We start from the raw sequence: 16,594 nt of genomic DNA on the forward strand, positions 1-16,594 counted from the left end.
TTTCCCGAGTGGTAACCTGGGGAAGCAGCTGAAACTCATGGTGAAAATGGACAGACTGAATATAGAGAAGACTGGTCTGAAAGGCACAGCTACTGAAATCAGCCTTGCTCTGTTACTTGAAATGAGCTGGTCAGTGCTCCAAACCTGGGTGTTGCTGGTTTCCAGGCATGCAAAGGAAAGCAAAGTTTCACAGTACAGCTTTTAACTGCCATTACCTTCAGATTGTCATGAAATTGACTGTATTTAGATTAAAAGACTACAAGTACACCCACATTCTGCAGGAATGAGTATGACAAGAGTTACCTTTCAGCTACATTTTTATAATGTATTAACTAATAACTATTGCAGCAATTTTCACAGAGCAGTTTCTCACGGAACAATGTGACAAAGGTCTAAGGCACAGCAGGAAAGATCACCATGTACATCCAGGATACTGCAAAGCAGCCACTTCATCAGACATATGGAGAATTACTTTTCTATAAAGCTGCTCTAGAATTTTGCTTAGAACTTGTAGAACTCAGGTTTGTAATTAGGAACTAGCAAAACCTTTGTAAGCAGAGTGGTAAAAAACATGTTACTTTTCCTAAACTACAATTCTGTGACTGCTTGCTTTGAAGGGAGATGTTTTAATCACAGTCTATTTGCAAAACATCCTTTAGTTACCTAAAGCCTAAAATATCTATAATTAACAACCCTCTCCCTTTAAAAAACTTTCTTGCATCAGGAAAATACTACTAACTTGAGAAGAAAGCAATTCAATGCAGATAAAGGCTTCTGAGCTTCCTGTGTTGACTAGTAAAAGAAATAAAAATTGCTGAAATGTAACAAAGAGTAACTCCAAGCTTTCTGTTAAGAAAGACATAAAACACATAGCCAAGGACCAAATTTTATGGAGGACTCAGGAAATTATAGGATTTGTACACAGAAACTGTACTTCTTTAAAGAATTAGTGTGACCTAATTACTTTTACATGCAATAATGGATGCAGTGCAGCAATTTAGAAACCATTTTTCAAAATCCACCTGGTGGATGCCAGACTCCTGCAAAGGGATAGGGAAAGGCTGCTCCTGGTGACTTCTGTTCTTCACCAGTGCCTGTCTGCACTTTCTCCTTGGAGACAGGGTTCCCTATCTGGCTGCCGATCTGGAAACTGAGAGAAGGAAGCTCATCCATCCAATTCCTCTTTGAAAAAATTCCAAAAGCAATAGGAAAAATCTATAAAATAATTAATGTTTGAAGAGATTCTCCCTTAAAGCCTAACTGTATTTCTTTAATAAACACTTTCTTCCCCCCCCCCTTTGTAATATGTATGATACTCTAGAAGAAGAGACAGAAAAGTGCTTATTTAGGCTCACCAATTTTACAGAGCTGCTCTTTGAGAGATTTCTACAGAAACTAGGGAACCTGCATCTTTCTGTTAAAATACCAAAAACTGAAAAATCTGTCAAATTCAACTGACAACCCCCTGGTTTTGGCAGCTTTTCCCCCATATCTAACTCAGTGTATCTTACCAGGTGTTTTCTTCAAACTCAGAGATTTTTTTAAAGTTTCAGTAAAAGACTCAGGAATTTTGTGGGAAAAATATACCACCTTCAGTAAACATTTTTCAGGGCTTCCACAGGCTGAGAAGATTTTTTCCAAAAGCTCCTACCACAGCTGAAAGAATTCTCTGCTGCTTTACCTCAAAGCTCTACAAAGACAAAGAGGGATTCCTGGCTTGGTAAAAATGCCTAAGGATAAAAAGAAAAGGGACTACAAAAAATTGAGGTAATGGTCACATGGAGAGCAAAGGGCCTCTGTAGCCAGGTGCTTGGAAAAGAGATAGCAAAGACTAGCCACAGAACAGAGGTCTGTGCTGACAGAATCTGGGCTTGATTATGTGGTCCCCAAACTTCAGCTTTCCTCACCTGTATATCAGAAAATACCTATTACTTTTTTTATTTCCTTAATAAATGGCAATAGGATGACTCTTCATGTTGTGAATTGGATGATTCTGGCTATGAATTGAAAAATGTGAACTTTTATATCCATAACAAATAAAAGTGAAATAGGAATATTTTGAAGTTTTTAAAAGAGGAATAGAAAGCAAACCTGAAATCCTTGTGTGCATGCATTATTACAAAGGGTATAAGAGGTTTGTAAGAAAAATGTTACCATTTCTTAATTAAACCCTAACCAACAAAAATCCTCAAGAAAAACATCCAGCTACCCAGCAAAACACCACTCCCAAGTCAATTGCTTAAATTTCTTTTCTGTGCGGGTAATGAACGTAAAGTATGGCTCTTAAAGAAATTTACCTCCTCTCTGGAGTCAGATGGAGAGGACCAGAAAAGGTCACTTCCCTTCAGCACTCCAAAAAAATGGAAAAGGGGAATTCAGAGCACAGGGACAGTGTGCTTGGATAAAAAGGATGGTAGATAACGGGTTGGCAACATCCAGTTGGCTGCATTTGTAATCTGCTCCTGCCATATACAATCCTGTGCTGCAAAGCGTACTTTGGCACTGCAGCAGGGTGTTAAGTGGCTGAATTCAGACCCTGCTAAGGAAAGGGAAAGCTCCCAAGCCACAGTGTCCTGCCAGAAAGGCAGAAGAGGCACTTGGCACAGAGGGGCGAGTGAAGCTGGTGATAACAGGTGCCCTGTGCTCTTATCTGCTGAACTCAGCTTCTGCCTTGGTGATTACAGTGCCCTTCAAATGAGAAAGAGGTAGGCAGCAAATAAAAATGTGAGTAATAATTGAAAATGCAGAAGAGGAAAGAGAAAATTAGTTCCTCCCCGTAGTTGTCTTGGGGGTAGGCCAGGGATACTTAGTCCAGGCAGGGCTAATGTTGGAGAAGAGTCAGAAATTTCTGACTGAGTTACTAGTCAGCTTCTCTTCCCTTCCTGTAGCACATTCCAGCTGGCTCACCTTCACTGGCAGATGTAAAATATCTCTGGTCCACTTTGCAAGGGGACTGAGAGAACTCTAATATAAAGAATCAGCATAAAGCTACTTGAAGAGAAATAAGACACTGAAGCAATAACTAGGCCACATTAACCCATGTGTCCTCTAAAACATGAAGGCTATGAACTAGCATTTAGAAACCAATCATGGGCTAGTTAGATGCAAAATGTTTCACTAATGTGAAAGCTACAAGAGATGCTCTAATCTTTGATTACCCCTGAGGCCATAACAAACTCAGAAAGAAGCATATGAATTGCTGATTATTTTCTATGATGATAGAATCTGAGAAGCTGCTGATAATGTTTTTGTGCAGATTGACAGGTCCCTGGCTGTACCACTTCAACTAAATGTGAGCCGTGTAGTACTGCTCTCATTTCAGGACAAGGCAGAATATACTGGAGTTTTGAGATTTCTCTTTTTGGGGAGTACACTACCCTTATATCAGGAGACGGAGAAAGTGATCATGAAGCGATCAGTGATCTTGACATTGCAAGATAAATCCTGGCTTTCAGCCACTTTACTATATGTACCATGATGTGATCACAAAGTATCCTTTCATCATGCAGTACACAAGATGGATGATAGGAGATAAAGAATCAGGCAGGTTTAGAGAAAGAATGGTACAGAAGGTAAAGCTGTGTGGTGGAACCCAGCAAGTGTAAAATTCAACATCATGTTATAATAAACACACAATAGGGATCACAGTAAAATTAACTTTGATTTCCACTGACTATACACTTGACATACATGTTTTTGAATGTAATCAATATGCAGGTTTTTAACCTGTTAAGGCATCTTTAGAGTAATTTTAGTATGCTGAAAAAGAACTGTGCTTAAACAATACCTTCTGGTCCACATCCATCTGAAGCGGGATGTACCAGTTTGGGAAGTTCCTATAATGATGGCTCCTAATTTTTTATAAACAAGAATATTTTAAGTAATAATAGCTGATAATTTGATTCAAGCTCTGCATTTCAGATGGGGCATTGAAACAGGGGTATTCCATTTGGAACCTGATGCCGGGACAAATGTGATGTCACCTTTGGATCCACTGCTGCAGCATTTCTGACAGAGGGTTTGTCCTTCCATGCAGCAACTTGGGCTCAGACTCTGACAGTCTGATCATGCCTCTGCTGTTCTGACAAAACTACTTGCTGCTGATATGAAAAGACCAGGGAAGACAGCACCTATTCTGCAATACCTCTTTGCTTGGAATCCTTCATCCTGCCCTTAGAAGATCCCCTTCTGGCTGATCTGATGAAACAGAAAATTTTATTCCCCTTACAGAGGAATAAAAATAGGTATCCAGTTAGTGCAATCATTCCCCAAATAATTTTTCCTATATAATAAGTCCTAATGAACAAAGACAAATTTAATTGGGGCATGAATTGGCAATTTCTATACGTACATCCACAGCATATTTAGGACTATTAATGATTTAAAGAGAAGCTAAGGGGAGACAGCTTAAGCTAAATCACACAATTCCATCAAGAAAATAAGATATGACTGGGGTAGGCATTTCTTTTACAAAACCAGGGTCTGCTCACTGCTTCAGCTGAAAGTACCCCTTGTGGAGAGAAGCTAGGGATCAAAACACTTCCACAAACAAAATGGGAACACTAATGTTTTATCTGGAGAATCACAGATGTTTTCAGAACTGAAAACTGTCAAAGTTAACTAAATAAGAAAGGGTTTATCCCAGATTTTAAATATGTTTCCATAAATAAGAGAAGTTCTTTTGGGAAAAAACTGTAGGGAGTATTCCTTTGAAGATGTTTATAGTTAATACATTTTACCTTGTTTTTCTGCCTCGGTAGTTACTGTATTAAGCTCCCATGCAAAAAACTTCCCTCTTTTAAGGTCACTGATGTTAAGTTAGAAACCACCTCCTGGCAAGGTTTAGAAAAATATTTCTGTCGCTGACAGCCATTGAAAATGCAGGTGGATCCAAAGAAGTTTTGTCTCAGACCGTTTCTTTCTGCCACCTTCAGTGAGCACATGCAAGCACAACCAGCACCCCAGAAGGGTCCCCTCAGCCCTTTGGAAGGCAAAGAGATGAAGGGAAGCACACTGGAGGTTTCCCTGTCTGCAGTCCTTGACAAGTCCTCCTACGAATGAAGTGCATAGATTTCCTGATTGATCCATAAAGGAAATGATGGCTTTTTTGGCTCTTCTAAAATTCACTTCCTGCCTAAGATAAAAGATTGCGGCTCTTTGAGTGATGCATATGTTACAGATCAACAGGATTTTGCTTCTTTAACTCAAAATCATCTTCTGGAAAAATTGTTTTAAACACTTTTATATACTATTGCCACCACTTTAGAATGAAAAAGGGAAAAAAAAGACTACATGTATAAAAACCTAGAAATCTACATTTGCAAAGGTTGTGCTAAGTTAGAAATCACGAAGTGCATGACAGCTGGCACTCAATGTGCCTGTCAGTAGATAATCATGAATGATTTAGTTTTCCAATGAGCTTTGAAGGCCATCATGAAAGACTCTTAAGGAAAATCAATACTTGCAAGATAAATGGCAAAGTCTACATATTAGCAACAGAGAAGTACTGAACCACTGTTTCTTAAAATAAAGAGTTTAAATATGCAATGTCTGTGGTGTATAGCAGCATAATTTTATATAATTATCAAAATTCCAAGGGAGGAAGTAGACACCAAGTTGGCAATGTTTGCCAATTACCCCAGGTCTAATTTCTAATCAAACCTACAGAAGTCTGGAAAGGAATGACAGTTGTGAATGATAAACCTGTCAGGAATTAGGCAAATGAAAGGTAACCCAGATAAATATAAACTAGGCAAAACCAGTGTAAATATAAAAATTAATCTGTCTCTAGAGGCCACTGCAACTCTGATATTCAGTAATACCACCAGAAAGCAAATAATGGTTGTTTAACTCTAAAACTACATCTCTGAAGAAAAGTTTCTCTGAGTCATAATGAACTGCTCTGTGAAAAAGCTCACCTAGAAAACCTGTGCAACTGTAAAGCAAACAAATCAGCAACGAAAAAAATTCCTGAGAGTATGAGGAAGAGGTTGGAAAATTAATATGAATTGCATCATGTCTAGATATGGTAATGACACACTGCTTCCTTAATATGGTATTGAGTTTTGAGCCTGCTCTTTTAATGTACCTGTTTTTTTCTAATCTTTTATATCTTTGTGCAAATGCACATCCCCACATCACCCTGATAAAGGCACAGTTTCCACCTGCATGCTCTGCAATGAATTAGTACTGTTTGCTGCTGTTCATACGCTGGGCTGCTGGCACGTGGGAGAAGCTGGTTCAAGAGTCACCCCACACCTGCCCCACATCCCCGCGGGCTGCAGCACCAGGCCTGGCAGAAGGGTGGATTTGCACAGCATGAGGAGAAATAATGCTGCTGCTGTTCTAATTTCAGACAGACAGTTAATTTGTGGAAGGAAACACTTGGCAGTGGTTCAGCTGGTGACTGTGTGGTGGTGGTGACACTGCTCCCCTTTCCGCCCCCCTGCAGCCACAGTGAGGAGCGCAGTGTGCAGCACTTCAGGTGACGGTCACCTACAGACACACCGTACCTGCTGATTGGGCAGAATTGACTCACAACAGTTTCCCTCCTCTTGCCATTAGCTTACGCATTTAAGCTAAAAGGTGATGGCAAACAAACATTTTGATAACACTCATTGCCTTTTTATGAACTGATAAAGAAGTGAGAAGTACAGAATGGAGTATTTTTTTAAGTGCTGCTCTGATGAACTTGAAGAACCACAGAAGTATTATTTTGGCAATACTTTTCTTTTGTTTGTTTAAAAAAACCCCACAATGCTTTACCATAAAGTTAAAATAACAAGTTCACATTTTTCATATTGGCTGGCTGTGCAGTTTTACACTTTAATGTTGAAATTATACAGAATTAACAATATCCTCCAGCTGCTTTCCTGGTTGTATTAGACTTAGCTTGATTCACAGCAGTGTAGGATTTAGGTCTTACCTGTCACACCTGTCTTCCCATTAGCTTCTATTTTTTTCTTTTTTACAGAATATAGAAATATACATGTCCAGAGAAATGCTCCAAATAATTCTATCATTTCTCAAATGTTTAGCATAGCATAGGGTTGTTTTTTACAATGTGCAAACACCACCTCAAGAGACCAAGTTAAAAAACAATCAGCCCCATTCACAGTGAGAAGGCTGAAACTGCTCCAAGCCTTTCATACAGGGGGAAAAGCCACCACCATGGCACAGAATAAAAGGGCTCCCTAGAACTGTGTAAGCAATGCACTGTTTTAAGGCAGCTCAGTACTGGATATTAGAACCAGATTGGAAAGCATACACTGAAACTAAATGTGGAAACACCTTTACTTACTGTGTTAAAATTTGGGAAGAATCCAACAGCAGAGCTGCTGTCCACAGGGAAGGACATAAAGGGTTTGATATCCAGGGAAGGCTGCATCATCAAGGTAGGTGTGCGCACAAGGGTGGGAAGTGTAGTAGTGCCTGCCAAGAGCAAACAAAACCAGGAATTCATGGTATTCTCCTTTCTGCAACACACACAGTATAGCTGACACAACTGCCAAGAAAAAAAATTATACAGGAGATGATGAAAAGGCTCTGTAGGAGTTAATATCATTAAAAGGAACCTATTTACACACAGTACAGACAAGGCAGAGCACTTCCCTATGGCCATGGATACTCAGAAGCTGAAGAGAAGACATATGGTATATAAATCACACTGGCAGGTAGAATAAATCCTTTCTACAGCTGCAAAATTGTACTTGTGCCAAAAAGGCCAGGATGGGTGCCCATGAAAGCCAGATGCTTTTGCAATTCATGGTTGCCTACTAGCTCAGCCAGCACAGACAATACATGTATGCTGAAATCCAGAGGTTTGTTTCCAAATAGCGATCTGCATGGGCTTTTTTCTCCTCTTCTGACTAACTATCAGGTGCTACACAAACAGCATTTAATTGAACATGTAAAAATTTGCCTTTTTTACAGCACAAGGCAAATATTAGAAAACAGCCAACAATTAAATAATCAGCTAGTATACAGATGAACACAATTCTTTACATGCAATGCTAAGTATTTTATAAATTGGAGCTCTCCAAGCAAAGGTTTTCTAGAAATCTATATGCTGACTTTTTTTCTGTATACACTTTAGAATCATTGCCCAGCAAGATCCCAAAGGAATGGGCAGGCACAGATGTCCAGATATTCATTTTAAACTAGCTATCTACCCTATTCACACAAGAAGTGTGTCTAGCACACAGCTCCCAGCTATGCCTGTGGGAGTATATTTTTCCCCTGAAACCATACAAAATATATTTCAAATAAAGTTTCCCTCATTGAAATACAAAGTGAAAGAAAAAAAAAAAACCAAACCAGAACCAAAACCACAAGCAAAAAAACCCTCAGTGTCTCCTTCCTGGATTGAATAAATAATTCAACACTGACAGGAGCAGGCAGTGGAACATAAGTGTCCCACACCTCTAAAGGAGAGTGAGTCACTCTGTCTCTCCTACCTCTGTCACAATTTCTCCATAATTACCTCCTCCTCCTACTCATCAGTGGCCAGCAGCTGGGAGCATAACAGGCCTCTGAGGAGCTTCCCTTGTCTCAAGCACAGCTTACACAATACCCGAGCTTTTTCTCATAGAAGACATCAGAGCTCTTCTAACCCAACCAGGAAGGGGATGGGCTGGAGGGAAAGGGAGGGAGACTGAAGGGGAGCTAGAAGGAGGGGCTTAGAGAAATAAACAAGAAATTTCCCTTCTCTTTTCCCATAAAATCAAATCATTTGCGTCCAAAATGCCAGGCAATCCGTATGGGCTGTGTGAGCACCAGTCTTCCATTAAGGGATCTCCCTTTCTGCCTGTTAAGGACACACAAAACTGAAGGCAAGGGAGAGATTTTCCTCCTTTTCACTATCCCCTCTCCACAGTCACAGTTTCAAGTCCTTACGGTATCCAAGAGGAAAGCTAAGTTCAGAAGCCAGATGGGGCTGCATGGATTTTTTGGATGAACAAACACTTATAACTAGCCCTGGGCTCCAATCTTGTTGATGCTGGAGAGACAGTCATTTTGATCTCAGCTGCAGCATAGTAAACATTATATTATGGTCTAGCACATGAATAGCAGGCTGTAATCTATTCTCTGTTTCTTCTATAGGAAAAGCATCATGATTGCACAAAGATGGGTCAACGACAGTCATGCAAAGAGAATGTTTCATACTGTCCCAACAGAGCTGCACTACTTGAAAGGAAAAATATGCTTGAGAAACTTTCCCAGAATATTTTCTCCCTTCTTCTATCCCAATACTTTCATAAATGTCAAGTTTGTTCCTGCATAAGCCCGTGAGACTAATTGACAGTTGTGCCTAATTAACTGTACGTCAAAGCTTATTCAAGTGGAGTCACAAACGTCAAAAAGCTAAAGGCTAACATGCCTATAGTTTCTTATTCATATCCATAATGGAAAAGATGAATCAATAGGAAAGCAGCGTGTCAGAGAATTTATCCAAAGTATCTTCAACTGCAAAAATGGTGATTATTTCTACTAGCTGGTTCTGAAACAGTAGATTTACATAATTTGGATTTCAGAGTTGCATTCAAACAGGAACTATGTTGTATTCAATTACCTAAAGGGCCATCATCAATCTAACTTCTGCAAGTTTCTCTTTGAAGTTCATAAGCAATTAAAGATCTGTGAAGTTAAAGAAGACCTATCCTCTCTTTACATAAATGGACTTCAATGAAGCTATGGTTACATATTCTAACTCAATTTCACAGAAAAAAAATTAACAGAATAGACTTAAATTGTGACTGACATTTGAAATCAAAGTTACTTTTCTGATGCGGTCTTTATTCAATGTACAGAAAGCATATGGCATAAAATCTTTAAGGCATCCTACTGAAAAAAATGCAACCTTCTTTGTACTCCTTGGTTGAGCACAGAATCTTTCATGTGAAAAAGACATCTGAAATCTCTCTCTAGTTTTGCAATCCATGTTTTTTCTGCTGCCAGAGTAATTTATAACCAGGAGACTAAAATACATTTGGAGTCCACACAGAAAATATATACGCCTACCAGACTGATTAGTGAAGGCATTAATCATAAAAAATGTGTTTGTTTTGTTTGCCAATTTACTACTTCAACAATTGCCAGTCAAATATCGATAACCCTGTTGGACTGAAGTTTGGCTTCCACACTCACCTCTGAAAGCCTCTGAAGGAATTATCATGTCAAGGTGGCCTAAATTACAAGTAGAAGCACTTCATGAAAAAATCATCAAATCAAATGCAATAGGGCAATTTTGCCCTGGCATTTCTCCCAATGGTCAAATAGATTCTCACCACTACTCCACCAAATCTTTATCCAGACCTGAACTAAGCAGGAATATTGGCACAAAATGTTGTTGCTGAGAAGCTTCATTATCATTATCTTTCATTAATTTAACAGATGTTTATAATTTCATTAGCATTTTAATGATAAAGAGAACTTACCATGTCAAGAACAGATTGTTTTAAACTACCTGTAAATCTTTACAAGAAAGAGCAGTTATATTTATTCCAAAGGCATTTGCTTATTTCAGCTTCGTACTTGTTAAACACTGTTTTATAACTTCAATTTTGACTCCCACAGTAGGAGTTATCTAAGAACTGGGAATGCATGCTGTAGACAGACTTTGCAACAGGCACTGATCCTCACTGGTCCTTTTTACTCTTGTCAAAGAGGAGGAAAAGAGGTTTTCAAGCTAACCCAAAATGTCTCATTTTATTAAAAGTTTTTCTTCTTCCTACACACATTTATCTGAACAAACAAGTCCCTGTGTAAGAGGTGCTGCTCCTCTTTAGCCCTGTACACATGGCTTTGCATACACTGCAAGGCGCTGGGACACTGATGTTTCCACAGAAGTTAGGAAAGGTTGTAATCCTTACCCAAATTTAATCTGCCTCTAACAAATAAGGTGCAATGGATTAAGCAGTGCAACAGATATTTTTGGGGAGTAATTAGGTCTTGTATCTGTCCCTCCTGTGGCAAGACGTGTCCCCAGGGCCAATGAAGCAAGCTTTAGCCTGTTGCCAACAAGGGGACAGTGACACAGGGGCTTGAAGAATCTCTACCAGCACCCCCACTTTTCCAGCTTCACAGAAAAAACCCCAGAATTCCAGACCAGCAAGGCTGCAGTTTTGGCAGAGGGAATCACAGCTAACCTTGGCCATGGTAAACAGTCACTGGTCTTCTTCTTCAAGTAAAAGTGGTGCCAAGATCAGCCAAATCTCAGCACACAACTTCACCCTCTGCACCTCTTGAAAACTATTTGTGACACTACTGCTTCTGTGATTTTCTCACCAAGTGCTTTTCTTTGTCACTGAAAAACACAAAAAAGTGTAATGCCTGCTCATTAATTCCTCAGATTTGGGTCATTATTAGACCATTATACAAAAAAACCTCCAATTCAATCACAGAACATGCTCATATAAAACACATTCATGAATTATTTCAGCTTACTTAAATAAATGAATCATGTTTCAGACTTGAAAGCATTCTCTTCCAACATCTTCATTAAAGGCAACTATGGAGAAATCTAAAGCCATACTCAAGTCACTCCTGTTTTCCTGTTACCTAAAAATGTTACTATAATATTTTAATCCTCCCATCAAAAGAAGCAATCCACACTCAGAGCAAGAGAGTGGAAGAATAAACACTCTCAGGACTGAATAAAAGTATTTGAGTGACAAATTTCTATGCATTGGACAACCCACATCCACCTTAACCTCTACATTTAGTATATCAAAATCATATATATGGACAAATAATGATGTCTAGTGGGGAGAGGGGGGCTACAGAGGGACAAGATTGAGACAAAACAATAGGAAGCTGGAATTTCAGTATTTTAGAGACAAATATGTTGAAAACTAATTTTAAAAAAATCTTATTCTTCTTACAGTTGAAAGTTGAAAAATCTTGTTCTTCTTGCAGCCTTTCTAATAGTTTTCAATAACAACTGGAGTCCCCAAAGGTTTTTTATGGAAGAAACCGGAACAGATGGAGTAGGAAGTGAAGGCCAATAATTAGAAGTGAAACAGATTATCTTGCATTTTCCCTAAATAACTATGTTACAATTCCCTACCCATAACACCAGGAAGAGCCCTGTCCTTCCTGTACTTGCAGGACGTGTGACTCACACTGCTATCCCCTCCCTCATGCAGCTGTCCCTCTGTGTCCCCTCCCTCACACAGCTGTGCCTCCTGTGGCTCAGGACCCCACACCTGCACGGGGAGCAGCAGAGCTTACAGCAGTTGTGCTTCACTGTTCATTTCACACATTTCTTCTCAGCATTTCCACTCCCAAGCCAAGCAACGCCACAAGCACTATACTGCTATCAAAGCAAGTTTGTTAGCACTGGCTCCTTGTCAAGTCTAAGCAATTAAATAAATTACAAAACATCCTTTACTATATTTAGAAGAAACATGCTGGCTGGAGTACAATTGCAATTTGTTATTATCTGTAGATACTATGGAAATATTTGCCATTAGTTTCTTAAAAGAGATAATTCTCTAGACTTCTAAAGCAACCCAGACTGTTTGTTTGACTGAAAAATAGAGTGCCACGTCAAGGCTTAACATGATCAAGCTCAGTAAGCTGAATTTTTTCTAATAAACCAGTAACAACTATTAATAAATGCAATGGTCTGGCCTATATTAAGATCAGCTGAAGTTTTGCAGCCTATCCCTATTTCTTTTTCTCAGAATCCTCTGGATGGGTCAAGCTTCTGCCCCTGGTCTCCACAGACTGAGTGAGCAGCATTACCCCCTCCTCTGTTCTTATCTGCTTCTAGGAAAAACTGCTTTGGACTTGTTTTCACTTTGAAGTTTTCTAAGAATAAAAGAAAAAACAGCTGCATCTTTTTCAGCTCTCTGTTCTCCTGCCATCTGTACTAAAGGAGATCTTGATGAAATCCTTAGGATCCTTTTACTTGTTTTATTTAAACCAGCCCCCACCTTGCCTTCTGTACTGTCCCAACCCAAATGCAATGAAAGAAGGTGTTTGCTTTGCTGCTGCCACCCTTGATTGGAAACACACCAGGTAACAACTACTCAAGGCACACTCTTGTCCAGAGCATGGTGCAACTGAGGAAAACAGTGCATGTTCTTTGTTGCTGAGCACCAAGCCTATAATTGTCCCAGGATCTCTTCCCTTCTAGATCAGGAAACACAAGTTTTCTTACAAACTGAAGCTTCCCTGATGAACTACAGGAACAAAATAGCCCAATATATATTACCTTGAAAGTTTCATAATTTGGAGGAAAGCATTTAATTGCAGTTAGTTTTTTAGAGTCTGTTATCCCTTCAACTCTCACAAACCCAATTTTTCTCAAAATCCAACTCTTACCCATGATTCTGGCACCACTGGTGCCACCATCCAACCCTCAGTGAGCCTCAGCACTCAGGCTTTCTTCCAGAGGTGCTGAGCTGCTACCCACAAAAACCAAATGAGTCTGTCACCAGGAATGTTGCAGAGGGAATCCTTTGTTGTTTGTTGGACAAACAGATTTATGTTTGCAGCTGTTTTCTTGCTCCTTATTTCCCTTCAGTGCGCTAACCCACCAGCTCAGTAGTGCTGTGCACAAAGGTAAGAGGGGTCTAGACAGATACATCCTCACAGATGTGTCTAATCCCTTAACCACCCACATTAGACAATTTCTAATGTTCTTGAACGTCATCACAGCTCAGAGAATTTCATGCCTTATTTGCTTTTCCTGCTTAATACACAATCTCCTATACAAAATACAGTTACCCAAGATGATTCTTGTTTTCTTTTTTAAGTTTTTCTACTGATATTGCCCTGTAAATATCCTTCAGATAAAAGATTGCTGCAAGAACTCATTTAGGTTATTCAAAGAGGTCTCTTGAAAATATTGGCAATGAAAACACAGGTCTCCACCAAATGAAATCTATTTTCCCTCTAATTACAATTTTCAAATTTCCAGAAATTTCAAAAGAAGTTCACTCCACCCCTTTTCTATCCAAACCATCACGACACCAGTCACCATCTTTCCCTTACTTGCCGCCATTTCCATAGCTAGGCACATGCTTTTAAAAGAACCACTATCTTTCTGCTCAGAAATAAAAACCAACGATACAGGAAAGAAAGGCAGATTTAAAAACCTTTATGATATTGTCCATGTAGTCTACACATGTTCCACATTGAACTTAATTGCTCTGCCACAGCATAGGCCATGCAGCACACAAGCACCTGCCCAAAGGAGATCAAACACATACAGGTTTTTCTAGCTGTTGCCCTTAACTACAGCAAAAAGAACAACTTCATTTGATTTCCTGGAGGTTTCAATTTCCTCCTAATCAGATGACATACTACATCTACTTCATTTCAGAGCCCACACTCTTGAACATCTTCAGCCAGGGACAAGCCAGAGCTCAAGCTTTAGAAGTTACCAGTGCATCCTGCAGCACCACACCTGGAAGCAAACAGTGCAGAGAGCTCACTTCACAGATAAGAGAAGGAGCCAGGCTTAGCACTTCTCTCACCTAACAATACAAAGAAAGGTACTTGAACCTGCCTGTGGAAAGAGCACAGGAGTTCTGTAGGTCATTCACCAAAGGAAGACAAGTGCTACAAATTTACCAGTGCCTTACAATATTCAGAAGCTTCATATGTTTTTGCTGTGACCCCACAATCATGAATTATTTTAGCAAGGCAAAAGGTATAATAAAATACAGACCTTGTAGTCCTGTAAAGGCTTCCCAGTACTAATCAGTGCCATGCTGCTTACTTAAGTCACTAAGGGTATAACCCACCACCTCTGCAGCACTTCAACATATACATATACACATATAAACAAACAGCTTAGGACTCAGAGGTAAATAATAATTTCATTTCAACATGGTGCTTTTGTGACTTTGGGTGCTGTGAAATAGTGAGCAGCTATCAAACCTGAACAAACCTGGGCTGTTGTAATTGTGTGTTTAGCTCTGACGATCTGTGAGAAGAGCACACTGTGTGCCTGAATTGTGCCCCCTGATTCTTGGGGCTGCCCTGTGCAGGAGCTGGACTTTGATGATCCCTGTGGGTCCCTTCCTACTCAGAATAATCTGTGATTATGTGAGTATTTGCAACTTGACCCTGGAAGAAGGGCAGCCTGCTATTCAACATGAAAATATAACCTAAAAGACTAATAAACTGAATTTCACTGGCTTTTCCCCTGCTATTCTTCTTAGAATTAAACTTAAGAGGGTTACTAGCTAGCTGTCTGCTACAGAGCTGCATTTAAAATAACTTCTGGGGGAAGAAAGAAACAAAAAAATGAAAAGAAATGGTGTCTGAATTTTTTGAAGAGCTCATAAAAGGGGACCTTGGAGCACAGGGTTACAGCCAGCGTGGGGTCATGGCATTCAGAAGATCAAAGTCCACAAATCCTGTCTCTCTTGAATTAAGGTGCACTGCTTTACTTATTCTCAAAGTCAGCATTGATGAATAAGTAAGAACTTGAAAATTTATAAAACTAAAATATATGCTATCTACCCTCTATTTATAAAGGGAGAAGAAAGACAATAGATATCAAATGAACAGATCTACTAGCCCAGACTGCCCCATTTGTGATGTTATTGAACATTAATTAAAGACCAGTACCTGACTAAAAACCTTATTTTGCCTTGGGGTGCAGCAGTGCTCCAGCCCTGCCAAGGCTGGGACAAAAAGACTTTTGATGCAAAGAATGTATGACATGAACTTTGACAACTTCACCCTCAGCCTACCTTCAGAAAGAGAGAAGGAAAAAAAATGAAAAAGAAAAGAAGCAGGTAACAGAATGTTTCTGTTAAGTTAAATTGAGATTGGACCAAATAAGAGTTTTTTTACTCAAACATTTGAACTGAACAGTGCTTCAACTGATAAGCCTTTCAAAAAAAGGCTTATTTTTTCTTCTAGTTTTCCAGAGACTAATTACTATCACTTTAATATCTTTTATTTCATAAACTAAACTTAATTAATCAAACACTATGCTGAAAATAAAGACAAATAAAGAGAAGTTAAAAGCATTTTTTGAAAATGTGCTGTGCAGCCTGCATCTGCTTTCCACGATGACACCAGGAGCACGCTGGGCAGCCTCACTGCTCCTCTTCTCCTAACACTCCCCTTGAGCCAGCACGGGGAATCAGCCCAGTTGTAAACAAACACAAACCAACAAAAGAGAAACTTGCCTTCAAGCAGCCCAGTGAGCTGGTCCAGCTGAAGTCATGGTTGGGAAACAGAGAGTACCAAGTTAGTGGCAGCAGAAAAGAAAAACTGTGTTGAGCACTGATGTATCTTATTGTCATCCAGACTCATCTGAACCAGCCCTCATCTTCCCCGCAGTGTAACAGTCAAATTTCATGCCTGCCACTTTGTGTTTCTGGTTATTTCTCTCAGGATGGTGTCTGTTTAAGCTGCCAACACGGCAGTGTTAACTCAAGTTCACCTTATGAGCACAGCAATCCAGCCCTGCATTCCCAGAATAGGGATTCCTGCTCATGTGCTGCATTGGTTATTACTCAGCTCCTGATTTCCTTTATATACTTTGGCATAATTCATTTTTCCTTTTCTTCAAAGGGAAGATAACCTATTAGTTAAAGTTAGTCAGTTTTTTCTTCTCTTTTAA

General features: G+C 39.5%; 1 protein-coding gene across 5 annotated transcripts in view; it reads right to left on the reverse strand.

Annotated features, from left to right (window-relative positions):
- The window catches only part of ZNF385B (zinc finger protein 385B), a 150,795-nt gene that overhangs the window by 44,553 nt on the left and 89,648 nt on the right, over positions 1-16,594 (reverse strand). For 4 of the 5 annotated variants that reach the window (XM_005415893.2, XM_031058946.1, XM_031058948.1 and 1 more), the window contains one exon: positions 7,301-7,431. The exons of the other annotated variant lie outside the window; for it this stretch is intronic. In XM_005415893.2, the coding sequence (XP_005415950.1) occupies positions 7,301-7,431 (131 nt within the window). The remainder of the gene's footprint in view (positions 1-7,300; positions 7,432-16,594) is intronic. 5 annotated transcript variants of the gene reach the window in all.

The sequence above is a fragment of the Geospiza fortis genome, unplaced genomic scaffold (genome assembly GCF_000277835.1).
Source record: "Geospiza fortis unplaced genomic scaffold, GeoFor_1.0 scaffold112, whole genome shotgun sequence".
NCBI classification, from domain to species: Eukaryota; Metazoa; Chordata; class Aves; order Passeriformes; family Thraupidae; genus Geospiza; species Geospiza fortis.